This window comes from Rhinoraja longicauda, chromosome 44 (genome assembly GCF_053455715.1).
Source record: "Rhinoraja longicauda isolate Sanriku21f chromosome 44, sRhiLon1.1, whole genome shotgun sequence".
NCBI lineage: Eukaryota > Metazoa > Chordata > Chondrichthyes > Rajiformes > Arhynchobatidae > Rhinoraja > Rhinoraja longicauda.
Window position 1 is genome coordinate 6,916,021 of NC_135996.1, and position 14,666 is coordinate 6,930,686.

Below are 14,666 nucleotides of genomic sequence, written 5' to 3' on the forward strand. Positions count from 1 at the left end.
CGCTGCTTTACTGAAAGAAACAAGCGCAGCAGTGAGGGGTGGCACGGAGGGGAGAGATCGCCATGCCCACCTACCGCCCTCCCTCCCCCTCCCCACACCGCCCTCCCTCCCCCTCCCCACACCGCCCTCCCTCCCTCCCCCTCCCTATACCACTCACCTCCCTCCCCACACCATCCACCTCCCTCCCCCTCCCCACACCACCCACCTCCCTCCCCACACCATCCACCTCCCTCCCCCTCCCCACACCACCCTCCCCCTCCCCCTCCCCACACCACCCACCTCCCTCCCCCTCCCTACACCACCCTCCCTCCCCACACCACCCACCTCCCTCCCTCCACACCTCCCTCCCTCCTGTGTCTAATGTCTATTGTCTATCTTCGGTTTCCTCCCACACTCCAAAGACGTGCAGGTTTGTAGGTTAATTGGCTTGGTAAATGTAAAAATTATTCCCAGTGTGTGTGTAGGGTAGCGTTGGTGTGTGTGTGTGTGTGTGTGTGTGTGTGTAGGGTAGTGTTGGTGTGTGTGTGTGTGTGTGTAGGGAGGTGTTGGTGTGTGTGTGTGTAGGGAGGTGTGTGTGTGTGTGTGTAGGGTAGTGTTGGTGTGTGTGTGTGTGTAGGGAGGTGTTGGTGTGTGTGTGTGTAGGGAGGTGTGTGTGTGTGTGTAGGGTAGTGTTGGTGTGTGTGTGTAGGGCAGCGTTGGTGTGTGTGTAGGGAGGTGTTGGTGTGTGTGTTGTGTAGGGTGGTGTTGGTGTGTGTGTGTAGGGCAGCGTTGGTGTGTGTGTAGGGAGGTGTTGGTGTGTGTGTGTAGGGCAGCGTTGGTGTGTGTGTGTGTAGGGAGGTGTGTGTGTGTGTGTGTGTAGGGAGGCATTGGTGTGTGTGTGTGTAGGGTAGTGTTGGTGTGTGTGTGTGTGTAGGGAGGTGTGTGTGTGTGTGTGTAGGGAGGCATTGGTGTGTGTGTGTGTAGGGTAGTGTTGGTGTGTGTGTGCGTAGGGTAGTGTTGGTGTGTGTGTGTGTAGGGAGGTGTGTGTGTGTGTGTGTGTAGGGAGGTGTGTGTGTGTGTGTGTGTAGGGAGGCATTGGTGTGTGTGTGTGTGTGTAGGGAGGCATTGGTGTGTGTGTGTGTAGGGTAGTGTTGGTGTGTGTGTGTGTGTAGGGAGGTGTGTGTGTGTGTGTGTAGGGAGGCATTGGTGTGTGTGTGTGTAGGGTAGTGTTGGTGTGTGTGTGCGTAGGGTAGTGTTGGTGTGTGTGTGTGTAGGGAGGTGTGTGTGTGTGTGTGTGTAGGGAGGCATTGGTGTGTGTGTGTGTGTGTAGGGAGGCATTGGTGTGTGTGTGTGTAGGGTAGTGTTGGTGTGTGTGTTGTGTAGGGAGGTGTGTGTGTGTGTGTGTAGGGCAGCGTTGGTGTGTGTGTGTGTGTGTAGGGTAGCGTTGGTGTGTGTGTGTGTAGGGTAGTGTTGGTGTGTGTGTGTGTAGGGAGGTGTGTGTGTGTGTGTGTGTGTGTAGGGAGGCATTGGTGTGTGTGTTGTGTAGGGTGGTGTCAGTGTGCGGGGATCGCAGGTCGGCGCGGACTCGGTGGGCTGAAGGGCCTGTTTCCGCGCTGTATCTCTAAACTAAACAGCGCAGGGCATTGGGCAGGGGGGTCCATTTCACAGTCCTACCTTGCCCGTAGGTAGTAGAGCAGGTGGTAGCCGACCTTCGGCTGCTTCTGGTACAGCTCTGACAAGAGCTCCAGGAGTAACGAGAAGCTGCTGTTGTCTTCCTGCATCTGGCACAGGTTCCTGGGACACAACGGCACGGGATTAAACGCGTGCAGACGCCGATTCACGCCGAAGACAGACACAAAATGGTGGGGTGGCGCAGCGGGTCGAGCAGAGAAGGTTCACCAGAAGGCAGGACTTTCATATGAAGAAAGACTGGATAGACTGGGCTTGTACTCGCTGGAATTTAGAAGACTGAGGGGGGATCTTATTGAAACATATAAAATTCTTAAGGGGTTGGAGAGGCTAGATGCAGGAAGATTGTTCCCGATGTTGGGGAAGTCCAGAACAAGGGGGTCACAGTTTAAGGATAAGGGGGAAGTCTTTTAGGACCGAGATGAGAACGTTTTTCTTCACACAGAGAGTGGTGAATCTGTAGAATTCTCTGCCACAGAAGGTAGTTGAGGCCAGTTCATTGGGTATATTTAAGAGGGAGTTAGATGTGGCCCTTGTGGCTAAAGGGATCAGAGGGTATGGAGAGAAGGCAGGTACGGGATACTGAGTTGGATGATCAGCCATGATCATATTGAATGGCGGTGCATGCTTGAAGGGCCGAATGGCCTACTCCTGCACCTATGTTTCTATGTTTCTATGCCCTACAGCGCCAGAGACAGCGGGTTCCATCCTGACTCTGGACTCCCCCCGACATCGGGAAACATTTGTCCTGCACCGAGCCTGTCCAGACACAGAGTCTCACAGCGTTGCCCGATGTACCAGCGGGCCTGTAGCTGACACGTTGGCGCGGCGGAAGAGTCGATGCCTCGCAGCGCAAGGCACCCGGGTCCCACCCTGACCACCACGGGCGCTGCATGTACGGAGATTGTGCGTTCTCCTCCGGTTTCCTCCCACGCTCCAAAGACGTGTGGGGAGACGCAGAGACAAGGAAGGGCAAGGTGTGAAAACGAGACATCAAAGGGGAACAAATTCCAAGGACAATGCAGAATAGATCGTTGTTAGCTCGGAGAAGGTTTAGCAAGGCAGGCAATGTAAAATATAATCTGGAGGACAGTCAAATTAGTCGGAGAACTGACGTGTTGGAGGGAACTGCAGATACTGGATTACACCATGATCAGCCATGGATGATCAGCCATGATCATATTGAATGGCGGTGCAGGCTCGAAGGGCCGAATGGCCTCCTCCTGCACCTATTTTCTATGTTTCTATGTTTCTACACCGAAGATGGACACAGAGTGCTGGAGTAACTCAGTGGGTCAGGCAGCATCTGTGGGGAACATGGATAGGTGACGTTTCACAGAGTGCTGGAGTAACTCAGCGGGTCGGGCAGCATCTGTGAGGAACATGGATAGGTGACGTTTCACAGAGTGCTGGAGTAACTCAGCGGGTCAGGCAGCATCTGTGGAGGGAAGGAGTGGGCAACGTTTTTCGGGTCGAGACCCTTCTTCAGACCCAGTGGCCTGGACTTACCTGAAGGTGACGTAGAGTGGCTTTCCGACAGATTCCTCCAGAGTCCTGAAACACAGACGATCACAGCATCAAATTTGAGGAAGGACATTCTTGCTATTGAGGGGGTGCAGCGTAGGTTCACCAGGTTAATTCCCGGAATGGCGGGACTGTCATATGTTGAAAGACTGGAGCGACTAGGCTTGTATACACTGGAATTTAGAAGGATGAGAGGAGATGAGAGGAGATCTTATTAAGGGGTTGGACACGTTAGAGGCAGGAAACATGTTCCGAATGTTGGGGGAGTCCAGAACCAGGGGCCACAGTTTAAGAATAAGGGGTAGGCCAATTCTCTGAATGCATTCAAGAGAGAGCTAGATAGAGCTCTTAAGGATAGCGGAGTCAGGGGGTATGGGGAGAAGGCAGGAACGGGGTACTGATTGAGAATGATCAGCCGTGATCACATTGAATGGCGGTGCGTACAGGCTCGAAGGGCCAAATGGCCTCCTCCTGCACCTATTGTCTATTGTCACGCGCCAGACAACAGCTGATGAACACAGAGCCGCGCACACAGCTAAAGCAGCCCACAGGAGCTCTCTCCGAGGCAAGCTGTCAGTGGTTGGCTCCTTTATGCCTTCCCCTCACACAGGCAGCAGGATACGCAGAGGAGGGGGGCAGTGTGGGAGGGTTTCACACAACTCCCTTCAGAGAGAGGAGGTGGTGCAGCGGTAGAGTTGCCGCCTTACAGCGAATGCAGCGCCGGAGACCCGGCTTCCATCCCGATTACGGGCCCTGTCTGTACGGAGTTTGTACGTTCTCCCCGTGACCTGCTTTCCCCGAGATCTTCGGTTTCCCGCACTCCAAAGACGTGCGGGTTTGCAGGTTAATTTGCTTGGTATAAATGTTTTTTAAAAATTGTCCCTAGTGTGTGTGGGATAGTGTTAGTGTGCGGGGATCGCTGGTCGTTGCGGACCCGGTGGGCCGAAGGGCCTGTTTCCGCGCTGTATCTCTAAACTAAACTAAACTAAAGGAGAGCTTCTTCAAAGTCTGAAGAAGGGTCTCGACCCGAAACGTCACCCATTCCTTCTCTCCCGAGATGCTGCCTGACCTGCTGAGTTACTCCAGCATTTTGTGAATAAATTCTTCAAAGTAGGAGCAAGAATCAGAGCAAATTTATTGGCCAAGTACGTACAGATACAAGGAATGTGACTTGGTTTCCTTGCTCACACATGGTGAAGACACGATATGCACCAGACAATTATTAATAAAAGATCATAATTGAAACATTGTGAAAATAAAGTACCGGAGTAAAAAGGGGCTACGGACTTTTAGCTGTTGAGCAAAGCTACTGCTCGTGGGAAGAAGGAACTGCAGATGCTGGTTGACCAAAAAAGACACAGAGTGCTGGAGTAACTCAGCGGGTCAGGCAGCATCTGTGGAGAACATGGATGGGTGACGTTTCACAGAGTGCTGGAGTAACTCAGCGGGTCAGGCAGCATCTGTGGAGAACACGGATAGGTGACGTTTCTGGTCCAGATCCCGCTCTTCTCTCCACAGATGCTGCCTGTCCCGCTGAGTTCCTCCAGCATTTTGTGTCTATCTTCCACACCGATGAAGGCAGGCATACCGTACGCCCTCTTTCCCACTCTATCAATTTCTTTGGTTTAGTTTAGAGATACAGCGCGGAAACGGGTCCTTCGACCCACCAAGTCCCCCCGCACACTAACACAGTGCTACAACATACACTTATACCGAAGCCAATTAGCCTACAAGCCCGCACGTCTTTGGAGGGTGGGAGGAAACCGAAGATCTTGGAGAAAACCCACGCAGGTCACGGGGAGAACGTGCAAACTCCGTACAGAAAGCGCCCGTAGTCAGGCTCGATAGAGTTGTGAGGCACCTTTTCATATTGCTGCCCTATTCATATTGTGTAATCCTATCTTTCCGCCATTTCAGGATTGTCCACACCTCCAGGGTGGCACGGTGGCACAGCGGGTAGAGCTGCTGCCTCATAGCGCCAGAGACCCGGGTTCCATCCCAACTACTGTCTGTACGGAGTTTGCACCTTCTCCCCGCGACCTGCGTGGGTTTTAGACAATAGACAATAGGTGCAGGAGTAGGCCATTCAGCCCTTCGAGCCAGCACCGCCATTCAATGCGATCATGGCTGATCACTCTCAATCAGTACCCCGTTCCTGCCTTCTCCCCATACCCCCTCACTCCGCTATCCTTGAGAGCTCTAACCAGCTCTCTCTTGAAAGCATCCAACGAACTGGCCTCCACTGCCTTCTGAGGCAGAGAATTCCACACCTTCACCACTCTCTGACTGAAAAAGTTCTTCCTCATCTCCGTTCTAAATGGCCGACCCCTTATTCTTAAACTGTGGCCCCTTGTTCTGGACTCCCCCAACATTGGGAACATGTTTCCTGCCTCTAATGTGTCCAATCCCCTAATTATCTTATATGTTTCAATAAGATCCCCCCTCATCCTTCTAAATTCCAGTGGAAACAAGCCCAATCGCTCCAGCCTTTCAACATACGACAGTCCCGCCATTCCGGGAATTAACCTAGTGAACCTACGCTGCACGCCCTCCATAGCAAGAATATCCTTCCTCAAATTTGGAGACCAAAACTGCACACAGTACTCCAGGTGCGGTCTCACCAGGGCCCGGTACAACTGTAGAAGGACCTCTTTGCTCCTATTTCCGTTTCCTCCCACACTCCAAAGACGTACAGGTTTGCAGGTTAATGGGCGCTGGTGAGGACAATTATAAATTGTCCCTAGTGTGTGTGTAGGATAGTGTTAGTGTGCGGGGATCGCTGGTCGGCGCGGACTCGGTGGGCCGAAGGGCCTGTTTCTGCGCTGTTTCTCTAAAGTCTAAAACTGGCGTACGGGATGATGGCTGGTCGGCGCGGACTCGGTGGGCCGAAGGGCCTGTTTCCGCGCTGTATCTCTACAGTGTGACATGGACTCTGTTTAAAAGCTTCAGTTTCCTTGGCTACCGGGCAACAGCCTCTGATAATTAATGACGCATTTACACTTAATAACTTAATAATGAACTGACAGTGGTGTTGCAAACCCTGGCTGTGAAGCTGCAATGAGGGAGAACCCCTGAGCCCCAGGCCCAGCGGCAACAACTACACACTAATCACAACACAATTAAGCAATTTAAATAATGTAGAAAAATGACTACCGATGCTGGTACAAATCGAAAGTTATTTATTCACAAAACGCTGGAGTAACTCAGCGGGTCAGGCAGCATCTCAGGAGAGAAGGAATGGGTGATGTTTCGGGTCAAGACCCTTCTTCAGACTTTGAGCCAGCACCGCCATTCTTGGCTGATCATGGCTGATCATCCACAATCAGTAACCCGTGCCTGCCTTCTCCCCATATCCCTTGATTCCACTAGCCCCTAGAGCTCTATCTAACGCTCTCTTAAATTCATCCAGAGATTTGGCCCCCACTGCCCTCTGTGGCAGAGAATTTCACAAATTCACAACTCTCTGGGTGGAAAAGTTCCTTCTCACCTCAGTTTTAAATGGCCTCCCCTTTATTCTAAGACTGTGTGTGTGGCCCCTGGTTCTGGACTCCTCCAACATTGGGAACATGTTTCCTGCATCTAGCTTGTCCAGTCCTTTTATAATTTTATATGTCTCTGTGAGATCCCCTCTCATCCTTCTAAACTCCAGTGAACACAAGCCTAGTCTTTTCAATCTTCCCTCATATGACAGTCCCGCCATCCCAGTGGTCTATCTTGTCCCTCTAGTATCTTGGGTTTGGAGGGATATGGACCAAATGCAGGCAGGTGCGACTAGTGTAGATGGGGCAAGTTGGGCCGAAATACACTGTATATCTCTATGGCCACCCTATCTACCTGCAACTCCATCTTCAAGGAACCATGGTCTCCTAATCAGAGGAAAGACATTCTTGCCATAGAGGGAGTACAGAGAAGGTTCACCCGATTGATTCCTGGGATGGCAGGACTTTCATATGAAGAAAGACTGGATAGACTCGGCTTGTACTCGCTGGAATTTAGAAGATTGAGGGGGGATCTTATAGAAAAGTTACAAAATTCTTAAGGGGTTGGACAGGCTAGATGCAGGAAGATTGTTCCCGATGTCGGGGAAGTCCAGAACAAGGGGTCACACAGTTTAAGGATATGGGGGAAGTCTTTTAGGACCGAGATGAGAAAGTTTTTTTTCACACAGAGAGTGGTGAATCTGTGGAATTCTCTGCCACAGAAGGTAGTTGAGGCCAGTTCATTGGCTATATTTAAGAGGGAGTTATTTCATATTTCATATTTCAGATACAGCGCGGAAACAGGCCTTTTCGGCCCACCGAGTCCGCGCCGCCCTGCGATCCCCGCACACTAACACTATCCTACACACTAGGGACAATTTCTTTTTTTTTTTTTTACATTTACCCAGTCAATTAACCTACATACCTGTACGTCTTTGGAGTGTGGAAGGAAACCGAAGATCTCTGAGAAAACCCACGCAGGTCACGGGGAGAACGTACAAACTCCGTGCAGACGGCGCCCGTAGTCAGGATCGAACCTGAGTCTCCGGCGCTGCATTCGCTGTAAAGCAGCAACTCTACCGCCGCGCCACCGTGCCGTTGTGGCCCTTGTGGCTAAAGGGATCAGGGGGTATGGAGAGAAGGCAGGTACGGGATACTGAGTTGGATGATCAGCCATGATCATATTGAATGGCGGTGCGTACAGGCTCGAAGGGCCGAATTTTCTATCTTTCTATGCAGTCATACATATTTTCGAGTTAAAACTTACTCCTCCGTGATCTCCTCCGGTAGCACCTCTCCCCTGAAGTGTCCTTTGAATAATTCGACTAGGCAAGAAGCCAACGTCACCATGAGTTCTGAATCAAAATCATCCTTACAAAGACAGAGAGAGAATGACGTTAGAAGTCATCATGCCAGGCCTTGTCCCACCTGCACCACTTTCCAGCTTTCTCCCCCCTCCTGCCACAACCAGTCTGAAGGGTCCCGACCCGAAACGCCACCCGTCCATGTTCTTCACAGATGCTGCCTGACCCACTGAGTCACTCCAGCACTCTGTGAAACGTCACCTATCCATGTTCTTCACAGATGCTGCCTGACCCACTGAGTTACTCCAGCACTCTGTAAAACGTCACCTATCCATGTTCTCCACAGATGCTGCCTGACCCACTGAGTCACTCCAGCACTCTGTGAACCGTCACCTATCCATGTTCTCCACAGATGCTGCCTGACCCACTGAGTCTCTCCAGCACTCTGTGTCTTTCTGTAGAATACTGCTCCATTGGTGATGACTAATGTGTGACTGGGAGCTACTGTGCAAACTTCATTGTCCGGGTATGATAGTCCGAGTCCGTGCCGACCACTAACACTATCCTACACACACACTGGGGACAATTTTACATTGATACCAACGCCAATTAACCTACAAACCTGCACGTCTTTGGAGTGTGGGAGGAAACCGAAGATCTCGGAGAAAACCCATGCAGGTCACGGGGAGAACGTACAAACTCCGTACAGACAGCACCCGTAGTCGGGATGGAACCCGGGTCTCCGGCGCTGCATTCGCTGTGAGGCAGCAACTCTACCGCTGCGCCCCCCAAGTCCCAAGTCTCTGCGTATCCACTGTAGCCGCTTCTCAACTGGTGTCAACTTCTCTACACCGGCGAGACCAAGCGCAGGTTCGGCGATCGTTTCGCTCAACACCTCCGCTCAGTCCGCCTTAACCAACCTGATCTCCCGGTGGCTCAGCACTTCAACTCCCCCTCCCACTCCCAATCTGACCTTTCTGTCCTGGGCCTCCTCCACTGTCAAGTATGAGGCCCAGCGCCAAATTGAAGGAACAGCACCTCGTATTTTGCTTGGGCAATTTACACCCCAGCGGTATGAACATTGACTTCTCTAACTTCAGATAGTCCCTGCTTTCCCCCTCCATCCCCTTCCCCTTCCCAGTTCTCCCACTAGTTTTCCTGTCTCCGAGTACATCCTATCTCTGTCCCGCCCCACCCCCCTCCCCTGACATCGGTCTGAAGAAGGGTCTCGACCCGAAACGTCGCCCATTCCTTCCCTCCCGAGATGCCGCCTGACCCGCTGAGTTACACCAGCGTGTTGTGCCTCCCGAGTCTCTGCGATCCCTTGTGAACAAGTGAATCCTCCGAGTGGGCAGGGAACGGGATCGGAGGCTGAGTGGCCACGCGCGGTGTGTTCAGGATGAAGTTACCGGCCTACCTCCAATATCATGTCCACGATCTCCTGCATTATCTCACACTGTACCTCCGTGTCACTGCAAGAGGAGCGAGACAACACAAACAAAAGTCACAGAGAGCGGGAGAAAATAGAAGCCAATTCAGCCCGCTCAGCCCCCCCTCCCACACAGCCACGGCTGTTCACAGATCACGGTCCCAGGCGACAACTCTTCGTGGAATCGAACAATGAACAATAGACGATAGGTGCAGGAGGAGGCCATTCGGCCCTTCGAGCCTGTACGCACCGCCATTCAATGTGATCAGGGCTGATCATTCTCAATCAGTACCCCGTTCCTGCCTTCTCCCTGACTCTGCTATCCTTAAGAGCTCTATCTAGCTCCCTCTTGAAAGCATCCAGGGAATTGGCCTCCACTGCCTTCTGAGGCAGTGAATTCCACAGGTTTACAACTCTCTGACTGAAAAAGTTTTTCCTCATCTCCGTTCTAAATGGCCGACCCCTTATTCTTAGACTGTGTGGCCCCTGGTTCTGGACTCCCCCAACATTGGGAACATGTTTCCTGCCTCTAACGTGTCCAACCCTGTAATAACCTTACATGTTATCATTAAGAGCTCTATCTAGCTCTCTCTTGAATGCATCCAGAGAATTGGCCTCCACTGCCTTCTGAGGCAGAGAATTCCACAGATTTACAAAGGGTTTTCAGCACAGAAACAGGCCCTTCGGCCCAACTCGTCCATGCCGTCCCTCTACTCTAATCCCACTTGCCACTGTAAATTCAGATGCTGACAGGTTCCACGAGCAGAATTGGCCCATTCGGCCCATCAAGGAGCAAGAAAACAGAACTAAAATCACAGAGGGGATGAAATCGGAGCAAGTTTAGACCACTCAGCCCCTCAAAAGTTTAGCCCACTCGGCTTTTCATATTTTCATACGTTCTAGGTGCAGAATTAGGACATTTGGCCCATCGAGTCTACTCCGCCATTCAAATTATGGCTGACCTATCTTTCCCTCAGATAGGGGCCACAGTTTACGAATAAGGGGTCGGCCATTTAGAACTGAGATGAGGAAAAACTTTTTCAGTCAGAGAGTTGTGAATCTGTGGAATTCTCTGCCTCAGAAGGCAGTGGAGGCCAATTCTCTGAATGCATTCAAGAGAGAGCTAGATAGAGCTCTTAAGGATAGCGGAGTCAGGGGGTATGGGGAGGAGGCAGGAACGGGGTACTGATTGAGAATGATCAGCCATGACCACATTGAATGGCGGTGCGTACAGGCTCGAAGGGCCGAATGGCCTCCTCCTGCACCTATTGTCTATTGTCTATAGTCCCTGCTTTCCCACTCTATCCCCTCCCCCTTCCCAGTTCTCCCACCAGTCTTCCTGTCTCCGACTACATCCTATCTTTGACCCGTCCCCACCCCTGACATCAGTCTGAAGAAGGGTCTAGACGCGAAACGTCACCCATTCCTTCTCCCCAGAGATGCTGCCCGACCCACTGAGTTACTCCAGCATTGTGTGTCTACCTTCTGCGCTGTGTATCTTCCCCTTTGTAATGGGATGTTTAGAATCTGTGGGCGAAATTCTAAAGCTCGGGAGAAAAAGGAGAGGCAAAGCTTACGTGTGATAGTTGTCATTATTGTCTTCTCTGTCGGGTTGCGTTGCAGAGTGGCGGGAGGGGGGAGAGAAAGCAAAAAGGTATTAATCACCATTGAATCATAGAAACACAGAAAATAGGTGCAGGAGGAGGCCGTTTGGCCCTTTGAGCCAGCACCGCCATTCATTGTGATCATGGCTGATCATCCACAATCTGTAACCCGTGCCTGACTTCTCCCCATATCCCTTGATTCCGCTAGCCCCTAGAGCTCTATCTAACTCTCTTTTAAATTCATCCAGCGAATCAGCCTCCACTGCCCTCTGTGGCAGAGAATTCCACAGATTCACAACTCTCTGGGTGAAAAGGTTTCTTCTCACCTCAGTTTTAAATGGCCTCCCCTTTATTCTTAGACTGTGTGGCCCCTGGTTCTGGACTCGCCCAACATTGGGAACATTTTCCCTGCATCTAGCTTGTCCAGTCCTTTTATAATTTTGTACGTCTCTATAAGATCCTCTCTCATCCTTCTAAACTTCAGTGAATACAAGCCCAGTCTTTCCAATCTTTTCTCATATGAATCGAACATCAGGAGATGCTGGTAACAATTATCTGCTACCTAGCGCTTGCTAAAGATCGGCACAGGGTGCTGGAGTAACTCAGCGGGCCAGGCAGCATCTGCGGAGAACATGGATAGGTGACGTTTCACAGAGTGCTGGAGTAACTCAGCGGGCCAGGCAGCATCTGTGGAGAACATGGATAGATGATCTTTCACAGAGTGCTGGAGTAACTCAGCGGGTCGGGCAGCATTTCTGGAGAACGTGGATAGGTGACGTTTTGGGTCGGGACTGCTCTTTCCGTCTGAAGAAGGGTCCCGAGAGAGAGAGAGAGGCTGCCTGACCCGCTGAGTTACCCCAGCACTCTGTGAAACGTCACCTATCCATGTTCTCCACAGATGCTGCCTGACCCGCTGAGTTACTCCAGCATTTTGCGTCTATCTTTGGTACAGGCCGACCACCGTTTTTCTAGCAACTACTATCTACCTGACTGGAGCCCCCCGGACTACCTTTGATCGGACTTTACGGGCTTTATCTTGCACTAAACGCTATTCCCTTTATCACGTGCCTGTACACTGTAGATGGCTCATTTGTAATCATGTATTGTCTTTCCACTGACTGGTTGGCACACAATAAAAGCTACACCGACTGACACCTACTTTAAACCGGACAAAATCATGAGAGTGCACTTGAAATCCCCCCCACCCCCCCACAAAGTACTCCCACAAAGGGCAGCCACGGTGGCGCAGCGGTAGAGTTGCCGCCTTACAGCGCTAGATACCCGGGTTCCATCCTGACTACGGGTGCCGTCCGTACAGAGTTTGTACGTTCTCCCCGTGACCTGCGTGGGTTTTCTCCGAGATCTTCGGTTTCCTCCCTGCACACTCCAAAGACGAGCAGGTTTGACGGATAATTGGCTTGCTGTGTGTCTAAATTGTCCCTCGTGTGTGTAGGGTAGCGTTAAGTGGGCGGGGATCGCTGGTCGGTGCGGACTCGGTGGGCCGAAAGGGCCTGTTTCCGCGCTTTATGTCTAAACGAAACCAAATGCGTTGCCTAGACCGGGTGAGGCGGCTGATCTTGACCTCATTGGGACTGCCGCGCCGAACGGCCGGTGGAATTTAGCCCCCCTGTGGCAGGGGCTCTGGAACTCCGGCCTGGCCAGAGCTGGCAGATACGCTCCCATCGCCGATATCCGAGGCAGGCTTTGCGGCCTTCAAGCCCCGCACTGAACTTTGTGCCTCATTTATAGAAACATAGAAAATTGGTGCAGGAGTAGGCCATTCGGCCCTTCGAGCCTGTACGCACCGCCATTCAATATGATCATGGCTGATCATCCAACTCAGTATCCCGTACCTGCCTTCTCTCCATACCCCCTGATCCCTTTAGCCACAAGGGCCACATCTAACTCCCTCTTAAATATAGCCAATGAACTGGCCTCGACTACCTTCTGTGGCAGAGAATTCCACAGATTCACCACTCTATGTGTGAAAAAAAACTTTCTCATCTCGGTCCTAAAAGACTTCCCCCTTATCCTTAAACTGTGACCCCTTGTTCTGGACTTCCCCAACATCGGGAACAATCTTCCTGCATCCAGCCTGTCCAACCCCTTAAGAATTTTGTAAAGTTTCTATAAGATCTTGTCTACAGTGGACAACGTCGCAGATTCCGTTGTGGAGCTACGTAAGAACTTCACTGTTCTAACTGAGACATACAATAAAGGGGAGGCCATTTAAAACTGAGGTGAGAAAAAAACTTTTCCACCCAGAGAGTTGTGAATCTGTGGAATTCTCTGCCGCGGAGGGCAGTGGAGGCCAATTCACTGGATGAATTTAAAAGAGAGTTAGATAGAGCTCTAGGGGCTAGCGGAATCAAGGGATCAATGGGCGGCACGGTAGCGCAGCGGTAGAGTTGCTGCTTTACAGCGAATGCAGCGCCGGAGACTCAGGTTCGATCCTGACTACGGGTGCTGCACTGTAAGGAGTTTGTACGTTCTCCCCGTGACCTGCGTGGGTTTTCTCCGAGATCTTCGGTTTCCTCCCACACTCCAAAGACGTACAGGTATGTAGGTTAATTGGCTGGGTAAATGTAAAAATTGTCCCTAGTGGGTGTAGGATAGTGTTAATGTACGGGGATCGCTGGGCGGCACGGACTTGGTGGGCCGAAAAGGCCTGTTTCCGGCTGTATATATATGATATGATATGATATGATATGATGATATGGGGAGAAGGCAGGCACAGGTTACTGATTGTGGATGATCACCCATGATCACAATGAATGGCAGTATTTATTCACAAAATGCTGGAGTAACTCAGCAGGTCAGGCAGCATCTCTGGAGAGAAGGAATGGGTGACGTTTCGGGTCGAGACCCTTCTTCAGTCTTCAGTCTGACGAAGGGTCTCGACCCGAAACGTCACCCATTCCTTCTCTCCAGAGATGCAGCCTGACCTGCTGAGTTACTCCAGCATTTTGTGAATAAATGCCTTCGATTTGTACCAGCATCTGCAGTTATTTTCTTATACACAATGAATGGCGGTGCTGGCTCGAAGGGCCGAATGGCCTCCTCCTGCACCTATTTTCTATGTTTCTATGTTTCTTTGACATATGACAATAAAACACTCTTGAGTCTTAAGTAAGTTCCTACATCCGTGAGATTTTACTGTACTTTAGTTACTTTAGAGTTACAGCACGGAAACAGGCCCTTCGGTCCGCCAAGTTCATGCCGACCAGCGATCACCCCGTACACTAGCACTACCCCACATACACCGGAGACAATTTATAGTTTACAGAAGCCAATTAGCCTACAATCCCGCACGCCTTTGAAGAGTGGGAGGAAACCGGAGCGCCCGGAGAAAACCCACGTGGATCACGGGGAGAACGTGCAAACTCAGTACAGACAACAGTTAGGCGGTCACGGTGGCGCAGCGGTAGAGTTGCTGCCTTACGGCGAATGCAGCGCCGGAGACCCGGGTTCCATCCCGACTACAGGCGCCGTCTGTACGGAGTTTGTACGTTCTCCCCGTGACCTGCGTGGGTTTACTCCGAGATAGACAATAGGTGCAGGAGGAGGCCATTCGGTCCTTCGAGCCAGCACCGCCATTCAATGTGATCATGGTTGATCATTCTCAATCAGTACCCCGTTCCTGCCTTCTCCCCGTACA

General features: G+C 51.4%; 1 protein-coding gene across 1 annotated transcript in view; it reads right to left on the bottom strand.

The window, feature by feature from the left end:
- Window positions 1-1,649: 1,649 nt before the first annotated feature.
- Window positions 1,650-14,666, bottom strand: part of ints3 (integrator complex subunit 3) — a 66,234-nt gene continuing 53,217 nt past the window's right edge. The window contains exons 17-21 of the mRNA XM_078431933.1: window positions 10,982-11,008; window positions 9,393-9,447; window positions 7,939-8,042; window positions 3,178-3,222; window positions 1,650-1,773 (exon numbers count right to left, since the gene is read on the bottom strand). Of these exons, the coding sequence (XP_078288059.1) occupies window positions 1,650-1,773; window positions 3,178-3,222; window positions 7,939-8,042; window positions 9,393-9,447; window positions 10,982-11,008 (355 nt within the window). The remainder of the gene's footprint in view (window positions 1,774-3,177; window positions 3,223-7,938; window positions 8,043-9,392; window positions 9,448-10,981; window positions 11,009-14,666) is intronic.